General features: G+C 37.2%; 1 protein-coding gene across 6 annotated transcripts in view; it reads left to right on the forward strand.

The window, feature by feature from the left end:
- Window positions 1-16,955, forward strand: part of IL1RAPL1 (interleukin 1 receptor accessory protein like 1) — a 687,863-nt gene that overhangs the window by 362,208 nt on the left and 308,700 nt on the right. For 5 of the 6 annotated variants that reach the window (XM_038131495.1, XM_038131505.1, XM_038131515.1 and 2 more), the window contains one exon: window positions 5,952-6,231. The exons of the other annotated variant lie outside the window; for it this stretch is intronic. In XM_038131495.1, coding sequence (XP_037987423.1) covers window positions 5,952-6,231 — 280 coding nt within the window. The remainder of the gene's footprint in view (window positions 1-5,951; window positions 6,232-16,955) is intronic. 6 annotated transcript variants of the gene reach the window in all.

Consider the following 16,955-nt stretch of genomic DNA (forward strand, 5'->3'; position numbering starts at 1 on the left):
ACCATTTTCTCTCTCATCTCCATAATGTGTTGTTTCTAAGCTCTGCTTCTTCATTCCTGTCAGAGCTTATTTTTGTATCAAATAAAAGCATACGCAAACCAAAAATAGACAATCTTTGCATGTCTTCATAATGAGAACCCACACTAGAATACCATGTGTTATGTTGGATAGAGTTAATTGGCTCAGGCGCTGTAATGAGTGTGCTGTAAACTATAAAATCTTAATATTTATCTTTTTTTTTATTTTAATGCTAGCTAGTCTAAGCAAAAAGCAGAAAGTAACAAGGATGATAAAGGGCAAAGTAACCCAGAACAGACTGTCATTTTGATGGTAAAATATTGTTGTGGAAATTGTTTTAAAGAAAGTAATCCTGAGTCTTATACATCACTTAATGAACTTTCAAAATGCTGTTTTCTGAGCAGCCAATTAAGGAAAGCCTGTTTTCTTGACCTGCTATGCCTGCTACTTGCCATCCTATCCAAAAATCTTACAGCACGTATACACCATCCTTTGATTTCTCTACCCATCATATTCACTCTCCTGACATACTGCCATCTTATTTCTGCATCCCTTAGTGCCCTCCTTGACAATTTCCCAGCTTTAGGAGCAAGACCTGCTGCTTTCTCCTTTACACACCCACTTATCAGAATATTTTGTGATTTATGATATCACTTCTTTGTCAGGTTGGCAAATGCCTTAATAAAGAACCCCAAAGTAGCTGACAAATAAATAAAAGACACAGCGACATTGCATAATCCTCTGTATATAAAATTCATAACAGAATTACAAACACAGGTGAGCAGGAGAGAGTAAATCTGTTGCTAATTTTTATTTTATTAAATATCATTACATGAAAAACAATTAGGATAATTTGCTATTTCTTTTACAAATGTTTTAGGAGAACTGTTTTTAACTGTCAGCCCTACTTCTTTTAGATTTCTGGAAATCAGATTTTAACCAATCTATTGAAAACATGAAGACCTTTTCTAATCCTGAAAGCTATACATTAAATTGAAGCTTTTGAATGAGACCAGGCTGTAGCAGCAGACCCAGGAGTCATTAACTTTATATTTTTGTCCTTTTCTGCACTGAATTTTTCCTTGAAAATGATACATATGATACCAAAAAATTAAGGAGATGGCCTTCTTAGGAATGTTAAATATTCTGCATGTTGGGTTCCATCCAGGAGATACAGCCTGCAAGACACTTGTGTATTGAGCAGAACTATCTCATCATTAGGAGAGTGATGCAGTGTGGTTTATTTCATACCCTGAAATCACTCAAGGAAATAACTGAGTGGATTATATTTATCCTGGACTCTGTATTGTGCTATTATGTGTAGCAATAACAGGCAGCATATTAAAATAGAGATTAGGGACTACAATCATTCTTTTGGAGGCAGTTCTGAAATTTCAAAGCTGTTGAATCATTCAAGTATATTTCAATTTATGAAACGTGATTGACTGCTTGATGATGTGATGGTATGAATAAAAACATTGAAAAGTATGGAGTCTATTTTTTTCCCCATAGTTGTTTTGAACCACAATAATTGAAGGTGTTGATTTTGTGTCAGTAGCAGTCATAATTAAGAGAAGAAACATTAGATAATTTATTAGGCCAATGCTCTACTTTTGCACAAACAAGAAAAAATCCAGTCAAGGTAGAAATGGACACAGTTACAATATGAAACTGACTACAAATATTCAATCTATTTAATATTAAAAAATCTGAATGAACATTAAACCTTTGTTGCTTTCTGTCCCTATTTACAAAGCCAGTACCTCACACTTAACATGTAAATATGTAACATTTTTAAGGTAGCAGTGTCAATGTAAAAATCAAAAGAACCTCTGAATATATGTTTGGGTCTTTTAAAATGTATTTTTATGTTCTTCAAGGAATCTAGAAATCGGGCTTTTAATTAGTTTTTGATACATCCAAGTTTTTCTAGACTGAAAAAAAGCACGCATGCTCTACGCACCACATGCAGAGTGTGCACAGAAAGTGCTGGTTATGGTGCATGCATGCTATCCTCATCTGAATGTTCACAGTATTATTTTTAAGGACGTGAGAGTCTGTTTTCCTTTTCATTATGTGGTTTTAAGCTTCTGTTTATGTTTCTCAGCTACTGTGGAATTTGGAGCATTTTATGCAGAGATCGACAGTTATGTCCCGAAATATCAGCTATCAGAAAATATCACAGTGTGTCTTATGATGGGAATGATGATTTTCTATTATATCTGACAAAATTGAATTAGCACCTACACATAGATTAACACATTGGCTGAGTGTGAGGATTTTCCTGGAAGATTTTTAAGGTATTAAGCCTTCCAGCTGTAATAAGGTTAACACAGTTCAAAGTGACTTGAATGTCAGTGTTGGCAGTTTAAGTGGTATAATATTTCTGAAAGGAGGAAGAGAAACACTCTCGTGTTCACTTCATCCAAAGACCACTTTGAGAAGAGAACATATGTTTCCTTAAGGTTATCATTAAATGCAACTGCAAAAAAGCACAGAATTACAAAATTATTATTGAGGTTGGAAGACACCTCTGTAGATCATACAGTCCAACCAGAAATGGTTTTTAGCACCATGTCTCTCTGGCTTCTAAATATCTCCAAGAATGGAGAGTTCACAACCTCCTGTGTGAATTTTCAGTAACCCTTACAGAAAAAAAAGTGTTTCCTGGTGTTCAGCAAGAGCCTGCTGTGTTTCAATATGTGCCCATTGCCTCTTGTCCTATTACTGGACACCGGTAGAAAGAGTCTGGCTCTTTGCACTTTCCCTTCAGGTATTTGTATTCATTACTACGATTCCCCCTAAGCCTTCTCTGAGCAGAACAGTCTCAGCTCTCAGCCTGTGCTCATAGCAGGGATGCTCCAGTTCCTTAATCAGCTTTGTGGGCCTTTGTTGGACACTGCAGTCTGTACATATCATTTGTATTCAGGAGCCCAGAGCTGGACACAGCACTCTGGGTGTGGGCTCATTAGTTCTGAATCCAAAACACAGCACTTGTAACAGCTGCTGAAAAGAAATTAACTCTCTCCTAGCTGAATCCAGGACAAGTAGATATTCTCTTAAAACATCTGGTGGGAAATTTTGATGCGGTTTGTGCCAAAAAATGAATAAATACTTCAGTGAATACATAAATAAATCTGATGAACCTTAGCAGGCTTTTCTAGAATCATAGAGTATGCTGAGTTAGAAGGCACCCATCAGATCATGGAGTCCAACTCCTGACCCTGCAGAGGACACCCCAAGAGTCACACCATGCCTGAGAGCACTGTCCAAACCCTTCTTGAACTCTGTCATGCTTGGTGCTGTGACCACTTTCCTGGGCAGCCTGTTCCAGGGCCCAACTGCAGGCTGAAATGCAGTTTCCTGATATCCAACCTAAACCTCCACTGAGACATCTTCATGCCATTTCCTCAAGTCCAGTCACAAGCCATGAGAGTGAAGAAATTGGGACCTGCCCTTCTGTTTCCCTTCGTGAGGATGTTGAAGACCCCAGTGAGGTCTCCCCTTGGTCTTCTCTTCTTCAGACTAAGCAAGACAAGTGACCTCCATACAGTTTCCCCTCCAGTCCTGTCACCATCCTCATGGCCCTCCTTTGGATGCTCTCTAATAGATGTCTTTTCTGTATTGTGGCACCCAAAACTGCCCCCAGCACTTGAGGGGAGGCCCCCCCAGAGCAGAACAGAGCAGAGCAGGACAATCCTCTCCCTTGCTTGGCTGGCCATGCTGTCCCTGATGCCCCCAGGACAGGGATGTCCCTCCTGGCTGCCAGGGCCCTGCTGGCTCAGGCTCAACTTGCCATCAACCAGGAACACCAGGTCCCTCATGAGAAATATCATGCTGAAACAAAGCCAGTGGCATCTACCTTGCAGATTTAATCCCTCATCCAATACAAAGAGCTTGAGTTGGTGTTATTCAGCAGTATATTCTCATGGATTCTGCAAGTTAAAGGAACTGGGAACAATTAGAACTGAGTATCCCAAGAGAGAAGACATAACTTACAAACGAATAATGTAAACCATCCTGTACTAGCTAAATTAAGCAGTGAAAAGCAAGATTACAATCTGATGATAAAGTATGATGAAGAAGTTATTACCTGGTAACTTATATAATGAAATTAACACTGCTTAGAGCTGGCTGTTAATTCATTTTTGGCATTGGGATTTAGAAGCAGAGAGAAATAAAATCAGGTGAGAGAGAATGCTCTTTCAGAGAGTTAAAAATGAAATTATAAAAGATGTAATTGAATCCTGGAATACATGAAAGTTAGTTTCTTTGGTCCTAAGGGGAATTTAATAGTGTAGCTTTGTTTCCATTCACTTCAATTTATGCCTGAGTACAAGTCTTATTAGGGCCTTGTAACAACACTTACTAATCTTTAGGAACTGTTGGGTAGGAAAATTGGAACAGGGACATATCCTTTTCCCTTCCTGGTCGTAAAAGTAAATGCAGGAGGAGACGGTCCAAAGATATATGAAATATCTGTTTGTGTGAATTCTGTTCACAATGCAAATTCACTCTAAATTTTCACTCACTCTCACTCACTTTTGCCCCATCTTTCTAAGTTAGATCAACTTAAGGTATTGCTTATGTAGGGATGTGTGAAAATGTCTGATTCTTTCTTATTTTGCAATATATAAGTATTGTGGCATTACCCAAATACAGGACTCAAAAAATCACTACCTAGTATATTTTTCTCCCAAGTAACAGATCAAAATATTGTCTAAGTTTCAAGTGCAAATACTGCTTTACCTTGCACAGTAGCTGGAATTCTCTGTTAATGTCAGTACAATTCTAGGATGAAAATAGAGCTTTTCAAAAGTTGATTTTCTAGATAGCCGTCTACCTACCTGAGCTCTTTTAAAGTAAATGAAGTGTCAGATTCAAAGACAAAATATTTATATGAGACATAGTATTAAGAAGAAATAAATTGTCCTTTGGATGTACTGATTGCTTTCTACTGGCTGGATTGGGGCCTAGTTAACTAGCTGAGACTGGACACTGGTTTTTTTAGTGTATGAACCTAATGGTGAATTTTCATGGTTGAAATTGCTTTAAAAAATATAAACTTTTCTTAAGGAGGGCATTGTAGAAAATAGCTCATTTCCTTTAGTTGTTTTGGTATTCTTAACTAAAAACACAAGGGACAAGGGTGTGAGATTGGTGGTTTTTGGCCTTGGGGTTTAGTTATGTTACTGGGGTTTGGCATGTCAAATAAATTTAGTTTTGCTTTTTGATGAGCAGTTATTGTGGGACAGTATTGGTAATGGCTGATGTTATTCAACAGGAAAAAAAAAAGAAAACATGAATAACCATAATTTGTAATGTAGTTCTGGAAAGTCAGGAATTCCAACTAAGATCTGTTTAACATGTTCTTGAATAATCCATTAATATTATTGATAGTAATTTTCCTGGAAGTAAATTTTTGTGCATCTGGTCTTATTCTAAAGACAATTTCTTCTCCTCCCTCAAATCTATCCCAAACCTTCATACTATTTGGTTCAGACCACAGATCCTTTTCCTAATATCTTCTGAGGCTTTCACTTACATGGTAAAATTGAAGATATTTGGATTGATGTAAGTTAGATGGTGACACCCTGTGAACCACACGCCCTCTGTGTTGCACTAATTTCACTTCAGCATTTTATAACTGCTCATGCTGGAGTTCCACAAAAGATAAAAGCAATTGCTCAGTTAGTGCTCAGAGATTATCAGCATTTAGCAATATATGTCCTAATAGCTCTGTCCACTATAGACGAGTACAAGACATAAACATCATGAAAATGCAGTTAATTTTTCAGGGATAAAAAGCATACTGCTAGTTCCTCAATGGACTTTCTTTTCAAATGTAATACTTTCCCACAATTAAGACTGCTTTGTCAATAGTGCTTTCCAAAGCCTTTGACAATCTCTTGTCATTTTCTCTTCTCTTGTAGCTGATGGATGCACTGACTGGTCTGTGGATTACAAGAAATATCAAGTTCTAGTGGGAGAACCTGTTCGTATAAAATGTGCACTCTTTTATGGATATATTAGAGCTAATTACTCCCTAGCCCAAAGTGCTGGACTTAGTTTGATGTGGTACAAAAGCTCTGGACCTGGAGATTTTGAGGAACCTATAGCTTTTGATGGAACCAGAATGAGCAAAGAAGAAGACTCCATTTGGTTCAGACCAACAGTGGTACAAGACAGCGGGCTCTATGCATGTGTTATAAGGTACTATATTTTAATATACTGCATTTTAATTGACCAAACATGAAACAAGGCTCTTAATAGTGACACTTTCATGCCAAAGAAAATTTTTCTGTGTTCTTTTTTCTTCTCCTCCTGGCATTCCCTTCCCTGAAGGTTTTTTATGCCTGACTAGAAATTGCCAATGAATATCTTGAACATATTAAACTTGCTTTTGCATAAATTTAGTAGTTTATAACAAAATCTAAAATTTATAAGGTGGTTGGGACTGGATGAATAAGTCATCTGTTCCTTTCTCTGATTCTGGTTTCACTCTTGGAATCACTATCGAGGGTAAAAAAAAATCTTTTTTTTTTACATTCAGATTTAAATTTATGTGGATTTCATTAAGTGATTGAACTGAATTGACTTTTCTTCTGCAAAAAAATTGCTATTTGATGTAAAGTAGCTGCATCAAGAAAAACAGAAGGTGAAATTTCAGCATTTTTACATACATCCTTTAGAGTTACATCTGGCTTAACCTGATAATAGAGGCTGTTTGCCAGATGTCTTCAAAAAAATTTAACCTTCTGATTCATCAAGTTTTATCACCAGAAACTGGACTGGATTCTGCTTTCTGCTTTCTGCAACAGGTTTCAACTTCTTTTTGCATCTTTAATATGGTTTACACAGAGATTTTTTTTTTCCAGCCATTTACAGTATTCCTCTCTATCTGGATAACCATAAACGTGGTCTTGCTACGATAGAGTCAAAAGCAAAGTGTAGAGCAACTGAGTGGTTAGAAAAGGAATGCACAATGCAGCTAGTACAGTGATGCAAGGAAAATGCAGAAATTGTTTTATCAGCAACTAGAAAGGTTTATTGTCTGCCTTTTTTTTTTAATTGGGTTTCTTTTTGGTTGTTTGCTTTTGGTTTTTTGTCTTGGATAGAGGGAGGGGGAGCACAGATTGCTGTCTGGCTTGCGTGTGCTGAAGGAGACTTTTACTAAATAATATGTTTATAAAAACATTATTCTATGAGCTCTTTCTATAACCTGTGAGACATTTCATGCCACATTGCTTGTCCAATAGCATATTCAACATGGTTTTTCTGATGATGATAGTTCTCTTTAGAAAACATAAAAACTTACAAATTAAGCTACTTTGGGAGAATTTTTAGTTATATTTGCATTAATATATGATAAGTGTGTAACAGTAGTCATGAAAATGAAAACAGTTTTGTCAATTATTCCATAATGCTATTTAAAATACCATAATTAATCTCCTCTGTTTATATAAAGAAAACCTTAATTATCCGATACTGCAGTTTCCAGCAAGTAGAGATAAATGATGAATTTAGCTACTCAGACACACTTTATGTTTATCATCTCAACTTGTATTCATGGCTTTTTTAACACGGACTTTTATTTAATCCAGAGGTAGGTAGGACCACGTAATCTTCTTTAAACTACTGTGGTGGTTTGCTACCAGTCAGAAATTAGACACACAAATACACCACTCCTCCTCCCACCACCCCCTTTGGTGAGAGAGGGGCAAAGGCAGAGACTATGGGTTGAGATAACAGTTTGCTGAAAGCAAACAGCAGTGGAGTAAGAAATGCACAGTAATAGCAGTGATATTAATAAATAAATAAAAAGGTGCTTGTTTTGGTTTGAAAAGACAGGTGTCTGCTAAGGAAGGCAGGAGTTTCCCTTGGAATGAAAATGTAACCCCTCTCCCTCCAAATTATTATAATTTTGAAATTAAGGAGCTCTCGGGCAAAGATATGGGAGTAGGAATAACACTTCTTTATTAGGAAAAAAAAAGAAAAATATAAAAATAAAAATACAGTAATACAAAACAACACTGACAGAGTCAGAATATGACCTGACACCCTGCGGGTCAGAGTGTTGGTAGTAGCCCAGTTGAAATGGTGGCTGCAGTCTTCCTGGAGCGACAGATGTGGTTCTGTTGAGGCAGTGATCCTGTACAAGAGTACAGTTTTCCTCTGAAGGTTCAGTGGTGGTATAGATGGGCCTGGTCTTCCTCTGGGAATCCAGTGGAAAAGGCTGCCTGTGGTGTTCCAAGTCTCCAAGATTATATCCAGGTAGGAATGCCTGGCTCCTCCCACTGGGCGGAGCACTTTACAACGGGATGATGTAATTTTATCAGTCATGCAGTGAGACCCAATGGTCCATTAACAGAAGATATTTCCCAGAGGGAGGATTTGTTGTGGAAGAGATAAAGAAAACTGCCCCACCTGGTTTTAACAGGTGGCCCAATTGACAGAAGAGAACTGCCCCACCTCTAACAGATGGGAATAGAATACACACCCCCAGCCACATCTTGCAACCTAAGACAGTGTTTACACTCAAAGGGTGTTCATCACCTTGACCTAGTTCTGCACCGCCACCAGGACAAAGACAAATGGTGGCACTCCCCTTAGGTTGTGCCACGTGGCTTTCCCCACACAAAGATGAGATGGCAGCTGTTCCTGCGTCCAGCACCACGTGCATTTTCCCAGACAAAGACAAGTTGGTGGGAGCTTCCCACAGATGGTTTTCCCTGTGCCTAAGTCCAACACAGTGGAAAATAATGATGGACAAACCTCTGACAGCTGAATTGTTCATGTCTCACTGCGCTGCCACTCTGTTGCTCTGGGCTCAGGTCTTCTTAGCTCGGTTTAGCTGCTGTTTTGTTCCCTGCAGCTGCTTCCCACACCAGCACTGGCACTTTTGACCACCCTGCTCCCTGCAGGCTGATTTTGCTGCTGGTCAGAACCACATCCCAGAGCCACACCTGAGGAACAGGAAGGGATTGGTCATGGTGAACAGAGGATGGGGTCAATCCTAGACATGCCCCCATGATGAAGAGAGGGGTGTCACGTCACAGGGTTGCTTGTTATTTATCATATATGGACAGTGATTTTAGCTGGATAAGTTGCACTAGGAGTTAAAGTAAATATTCATGTGCAGCTCCCAGAAATTACATATATGTTACATAGACCTGGTATAATAGTAAATAATAAGTAGTTTCTGTCAAAAATTCTGCCTTTAAAGTTTCAAAAATAGCTGAAATACTGTTTCTATCAAGAGAACACTTCCTTCATGTATTCTTTTCCTTCCCTGCCTGAAAACATCAATTACAATGTTTCTAGTAGTTGCCCAACATAATATCAGCATAGATCAGTGGAATTGGAGTTCTGTAGTTAGATGTTAATGAATATTTATGTGATTGAGAATCATAGAATCATAGTATCATTTGGGTTGGAAAAGATCTCCAAGATATTTTGGAGTCCAACATTTCCACAAGGAGCTCTACATCAACTAAAACATTGCATAAAGTGCCACATCCAGTTGTTTCTTGAATGCTTCCAGGGATGGCGACTTCATTTCCCTGGGCACTCTGATCCTGTGCTTAACTACCTTTTCAGTGAAGAAATTATTCCTGATGTCCAACCTGAACTTCTCCTGATGCAGCTTGAGGCCATTTCCTCTTGTCCTGTCGCTGGTTGCGACAAACTTTAATTGCAAGGGAGAAAAGGTTGCCTGGGAGAAAAGGCCAGCCCCTACCTGGCTACAACCTCCTTTAGGATAGTTTTAGAGTGATAAGATCTCTCCTGAACCTCCTTTTGACTAAACAATCCCAGATCATTCTGCAATTCCTCATATGATTCACTCTCTAGACCTTTCACCAGCTCCACAGCCCTTCCCTGGACATGCTACAAGCTGCTTAATGTCTCTCTTGCAGTGAGGGGCTCAAAATTGGACATAAGATTTGAGGTATGGCCTCGCCTTTGCTGAGTACAGGGGAACAATCACCGCCCTGCTCCTGCTGGCTGCACTATTGCTGAGAGGCCAGAATGCCATTAGCCTTCTTGGTCACCTGGGCTGTTGACCAGAACTCCAAGATTCTTCCCTGCTAGGTCGCTTTTGAGCCACTGTTTCCCCATCCTCTACCACTGCATAGAGCTGTTGTGACCAAAGTGCAGGACTCACCACTTCACCTTTTTTAACCTAGCCTCAGCCCATTGATCCAGCCTTTCCCAAACTCTCTGCAAAGCCTTTGTACCATTCAGCAGACCAGCATTTCTGCCCAGCTCACTGTCTTCTGCAGAATTACTGAGGGTGCACTCATTGCCGCCTTCTAAACCATCGAAAAAATTTGAACAGAACAGGCCCCAGTAGTGAACCATGGGGAACCCCGCAAGAAATGGCAAACAACTGCACGTAGCACCATTCATCATGACCCTTGGGATCCAGCCATCCAGCCATGATTTATATTTATGAACATGTTTAACGTTTATGAATATTAATTGCTTTGTTAAGCTGTAACATTTAGTGGAGAAAAATGAATATGAACAATTCTTGTTCAGAAACAGAGGAGTGTCTATAAAGAATGCTTAGGATACAGACAAATAGAGAAAACAACAGAAGTTTAAATAAAGCATTACAAATTATATTATAGATGAAAAACCTTCTCCATCTTTAACATACTTAAATTCATTAGGTACTAATTAGTCATAAAAATACTGCCTATAATTAATTTAGTGATATTCAGCTTTGAAGATTCAAAAGCAGATGACAGCAAGGTTCAAACAGGGAATAACAATCTATGGAGATTGTTCAAATCTATTTTCGTCCCCAGTTGGTAGAAAACCTGAGCACCTGCTTCAGTATGCTTAACTGTTTCTGTTGGTAACACACAGTACAAGAATACAGGCTTAATACTATGATTAGATATTTAGATAAATATTATGATATTTATCATAGTATATAGATTGATATTTAGATTAATACTATGATTAGATATTTAGACAAAGAGGTAAAGTCTGAAATAGTGTGAAGTGTACAGAATTTTCTGATGGATGGAAGGAAGGAAGGAAGGAAGGAAGGAAGGAAGGAAGGAAGGAAGGAAGGAAGGAAGGAAGGAAGGAAGGAAGGAAGGAAGGAAGGAAGGAAATCAGATTATTGTCTACTCTTGCATTTAGCTTCATTCCCTTTCCTATAGTCTTTCATGCCTGAAGGTAGAGGCTTCAAATGTAGCAGTATTTCTAACTAATTTTTAAGGTCAGCTATTATTTTTGCTGTTTAGCCATGTTTAAAATATCACTATTCAAATTCATAGCAGTTGCATTTTCTGTTTTTATATTTACACATGTACACGCATCCACACATACAGATATTGCATTGTTGACTCACATAACTTCCCTGCTATATTGTTGTTAGTATATATTTTTATTTGACAAATAAAATACAATGCCATAGAGATATTTTAAATAACAGAATATTAATATTTTCCAGAAAATTTTCAGTTAAAACTTCTTCCAAATTATTTTTAAAAAGCATCACTATCTCAATATAGAATAACTTTTCCCCTGAGAAATGTTAGATTGTTGAACTTATGAAAAAATAGTTCTTCATCATCTGAAAATTAATTTTAGGTTTAGATAACATAAATTTATCTTTTTAGATAGGATGTGTCATCTTCAAATATGAAGTATTGGTTTTTTCTGTAATTTTAAAGATATAATTTTGTCAAATCATGTAAATTATGGCTTAATTAATATAACTATTTAATTGTTAATTTCTGTATAGATAGCTAAAATAATCACAGTAATATGAATGATGATGCACTGTTGTCAACACATAGTTATTCTTTAAATAAATCTGAAATAATAAATGGGAATTTTAAAATAACATGTGTAATTATTTTTAGTGAAAACTCCCTTAGTCAGTCTTCCTTCCTTCCTTCCTTCCTTCCTTCCTTCCTTCCTTCCTTCCTTCCTTCCTTCCTTCCTTCCTTCCTTCCTTCCTTCCTTCCTTCCTTCCTTCCTTCCTTCCTTCCTTCCTTCCTTCCTTCCTTCCTTCCTTCCTTCCTTCCTTCCTTCCTTCCTTCCTTCCTTCCTTCCTTCCATCCTTCCTTCCTCTCTCTCTTTTTCTCTTGCTTTCTCATTTTCTCTTTCTTGCTTTCTTGGTTTCTTTGCCATGAAGGCTAACCATCCACAGTAGGAATGTGCTAAATTACCAATTCAATTTACCAATTCAATTTAAGAAGAACATATATTTTTACATATTTCACGTATTCACAATTGTTGAATTAATTGTCAGAAATCTTGAATGCACAATGTATAAGGAAGTCTTTGCTGTACTGAACGAAATGGTGAGCAAAGAAAAGAAATAGAATCAATTTTTCATAGACCTGGTGGAAGCATCATTTCTTCATCATCTTGAATAATGTAAAACAAGTTTACAAATGGGAATTGCTATTTCTGGGTACCAACAATTTTTGAAATCTGTCTTACCTGATGAGGGCCTTTTTATCCTGCCTATATATGCTTATAAGTATTTTTATTTCTTTAAAGAGTTTTTTTAAAATTATTATTTTAGGAAAAGAGTAAGCATTCATATAATAACTGTATCTCAAATCTCAATCAAAAAAAAACCAAAACAAAAAACAAAAAACAAGAACAAAACAAACACCCTCCCCCCCCCAAAAAAAAAGGGAGAAAGTATCTGAAAATGAAGTCTTAAACCCGTTTGTAATCATGGTGTTCCCTAGATCTGCATGAGATATTTGGTTAGGTTTATATGCATTACTGACAAAGGAATCTGACAATGGATAAGAGAAATAAGCTTTCCCAAAGGAATACCAAGTGAGCTAGCAAGACTCAGAAAGAAGGAAGTCTCAGAAGAGCCTGTTTTTCTATTAATTCCTTTAAGATGGTATCACCACTCATTGTCCTGGGTAACAATGACAGGACACAGCTGCACAGTGATGGCTGCAGAAGTGCTACATTAACACTTGGACTCAAGCATCTGAGAGATCTTTTCCAACCTTAGCAATCCAATGGTTCTGAGAAAACAACAGCTCTGACAGTCACTTGAAATGGTGAGCAAGTTCAGGAGAACCTTGTTCAACACATGAGATGGACTTCCCTTAGTCCCTGCCTTTGTGGTCATTTGGTTTCTAGAGAGCATGGGGGGCAATTAACTGCGTCTTCATTATTTTTACGCTCCATTTGTAAGTTTTGTAAGCTTTTTCCAAGGTCTTTTTGTGAAGATAGTAACCATCATAAAAGGAATGTGGCTCTTATTTTCCTGTGTTTGCTCCATCTCCTTTTCAAATGCAAGCTTGGTAGGCTAGCCAGATATCCATGTAATTTTTGACTGTGATTGAGAGGCTTGGTGAGTTGAAAAAGCCTTCCGGCTAACATTAGGAATTTATACAGGTTGGGTAGCTGGAGCTTACATTAAGTGCTCTGTACAGATGGCAAAAGCAGTTGCTCCTGGAAATAAATGTGGGATTTTCTTGAAGTTAATGCTTGTTAAAAGTCAGGAGACTGAAACCTACTCATTCTCCACTCCCCTGTCCTGACACTGCAGGAGGACATTGGCATCTTCATTGTACATGATAAACACCTTCCACATGTGTTAGGACAAAACAAACACCTAATACCGAGGAGATGAGCAGGTGACTGCAGGGTTCATCTTCTCATTGTGGAGTTGGTACAACTTTTGCATAAAGCTAAATTCCAGGGTGTGTTTGCTATTTGCTTGGCTGAGCGAGAACACAACAATGAAAAACAAGAAAACAAGCATGATGATGAGTAGAAAAAGGAGCAATATAACCCTTATGGTCAGTGGGTGGAGTCATGAATATGTGAGGAGTCTAGATGAGTTAGAACTGAGCAGGTTAGTCCAGGTAATTCTTTTATGTAGGACTTAAAGTTTTCTACAAAGACTTATATTAGTTTTTAGGAGGGCAAAATAGCAAATGCCTATACTTTCACAGAATAGGGGAAGAATGTTGATATTGGAAAATATGAAGAAATTATATTTGACTGAGCAGAAGGGTTAATATTGCATTTTAACGGCTCTGCAGCTCTGAACTTATAGGAGTGGTACAAATAATGCTTGAAGAAAGATTTAAAGAAAAACCTTTTATGTTATATCCAGTTTCTTTTACTGCTAATTCTTTTGTTGTTGAGATATTTGTTTAAATACAGCAGTGTAACAAATAACAGTTTGACTAATTATTCTGCTGTTTTATTAGCAGTTTGTTAGTTTCTCCTTAAGACCACTTTCAGCAAACTAGATTTGCCCTTTGATTGTCAAGGTTCTTCTGCTCACAACTATATTAGTAATTCTGACCAAAAAAGTAACACTTCAGGTCTCATTTCAACAAAATAGTAAAATATGACTGTGATGTTTGATTTTGCATATGTAATTTAAGAGAAGAAAAGCCTAACAGACAGTCAGGTTGCATGACTATGCAATTTTCATAGTAAAAAAAACATAGTTTCTGTTTTGTTAAAGAGTAGGCAGTATTTTGTATGTTTACACTCTGCATCTAACTTCATCCATCTTGGAAAAAGTCCAAAAAACTTGCAACAGAATGGAAGAAGTGGCTTTACAGCTGCTTCTTTAGCAAATGCAGGAGAAGGAGAAAATACAAATAAAGTTAATTCCATATGATAGATATTTAAGTCAAGGATCGATTGTTTTTTTTTCACAATGCTACAAAAAAGGGAAGACAAAGGAAAAGAACTAAAGTTACTTTCACTCATTTTCAATACAGTGGCTTTTAATTTTTCAAATTTTTATAGATTTTTTTTTTGTTTCCTCTTATAGAATTCAAAACAACCAGGTTGTATTGCTACTAGTAACATGGGCAACTTACTTGATCATTTAAATTTGCTCTTAATATCTGATATTGTATTTTGAATCTGCCATGCAAGTGCTTACCTCTTTGTACCTAAGCTATCTGTGTACCTAAGCTATCTTTGTACCTAAGCTATCTGTGGACATCAAATTCAGTTTGAGCACCTAGGTTCTAAAAAGCTGCTTGTCAATTGTTTCCTTTTTTAATTCTCCTTGTTCTCAGGACAGAAGGCAATTTAACTGATGTTAAAATATAGCAAAGATTTGATTCCATTATACGGGGATAGGTGTCTAGTGCAGTTTTAAAGGCTCTAGGAGCATTTCCAGGACACTTCCAAGGGAATGACATACTGACACTAGATCTGGAGGAGGCTGAATGTGGGATACATTTGGGTAAGCCACATGCCACTACTCACCCACTCTAAGGTAAATAAAATGAGCTTTTTGTGGCTTTTAAGCTAAACCATTTTCTAGGCTCCATCAGGCAGACTGACAGCTACAGTAGGAGTTTAGATGTAGCACACAGGTGTATGAATGTAAGTGGATGACAGAACTGAAATGTCTTCAACTGCATTCTACAATAAATTAACTTTGTTTGTTTGTTTCTATCACATACATTGAAATGCAGTGGCTGATATAAAAGTCAAGGGACATACGTCTGTACTTTGTGCTATGACATGAAGCTGGCATTTTAAAATATTAAACTTACTGGATGAGTTTATAATACAAGAAAGTAATGGAATTGAATTAATTTATGATCATATTTTTTTTTCTGAAATGCAAACCTAAAATAGCGATTGATGCTCACAAAATTAATCAAACTGACTTAAAAGCTATCAATACAACAAGTCCTTTAGTAATTAGTTTAGTATTTCCAAGATTTCTGACCAAAAAATATTACAAATCATCCTTTAGAAAAGGGAAAGAAAAGCAGCAGTTGTGAGTCTTTAGTCAGGCTCCCAGAAGTATCAAATATTCGATGATCTCTGGTGAAGAGAGATGATATTTTCATGACTTTTCCAGAAGGTCTCAATCTGAAAGGGGGGTGTGAGCCATGACCCAGAAAGGTTACTAATACAGCAGAGACACTGTAGGGGATTTGCCTACTGACTATTTTCTGCTACCACTATGGTAAGAGTAAATAAAGTTGGGAAGAAGGTGCTGTGTTTCCAGGATATCTTTGGAACAATTCCATTAACACCTACTTCCCACAGCAATTAGATTATTTCCCCCAGGCCAATACTGAGTTAAAGCACTCCTAGAAGCAGTGAGAAGTTTTTCCATGGTTCTTTTTCTGACCCTGAAGAGGTTGTGTGGTTCCCAGCATAAAGAGTGGAAAGGTGAAGGCCTACGCCCCTCTTTCCCTTCTCTTCAATCTTCTCCTCTAAAAAACCAAAAAAAACCCCAAAAAAACCAAAAAACAAAAAAAAACCAAAAAACCAAACAAAAACAAAAAAATCTGGGATATTATCTTTATCTCATTAAAAAAAAAAAAAGAAGAAACATCTTTATCACAAGTCTTCAATCTGAGGCTTAATTATTTGTCTAGGGGTTGGTTGTGCATGCTACGGAAAATTGAGTAAATGTAAGAGGATGTCATGGTGAGAAATTATTTTTAAAAATTGTTGGAGGGGTTTGTTTTATTTTATACCTGTGAGGAAAAGTGTTCAGGAAAATTCAGATACAAATCAGATGGACATTTGGAAACTTGTTATACTCATAACAAAATAAATGAAGGAGAAAACAATGGTAAGGTTAGCAGTGAAATATAAATAGACAGCAATTAAATAGAATTTAATTAATTAATGAATTTATTTCATTGAAGTCTTCTGATACATCTAAGAGATTATTTTTTTTTTTATTTTTGGCCATCCACTAAATAATTTTATAGGAATTCTGGCTCCTAGTCAAAAGCACAAGTAAGCACAGAGTATGGAGGGACCTGGAGGAAAGAAATACTGATACTGATGGTAATGAAATATTGCCTTGGAAATGTAGGGCGTGAAAGAAGCAAGTTACTTGCTGAGTCGGGCAATGTCAAAATAGCAGGTTTTTCAAAGGATTTCTGATGAACATGATTCAATAGTTCATTGTGAAGAGAGTAGAG

Source organism: Motacilla alba, chromosome 1 (genome assembly GCF_015832195.1).
Source record: "Motacilla alba alba isolate MOTALB_02 chromosome 1, Motacilla_alba_V1.0_pri, whole genome shotgun sequence".
Lineage (NCBI taxonomy): Eukaryota > Metazoa > Chordata > Aves > Passeriformes > Motacillidae > Motacilla > Motacilla alba.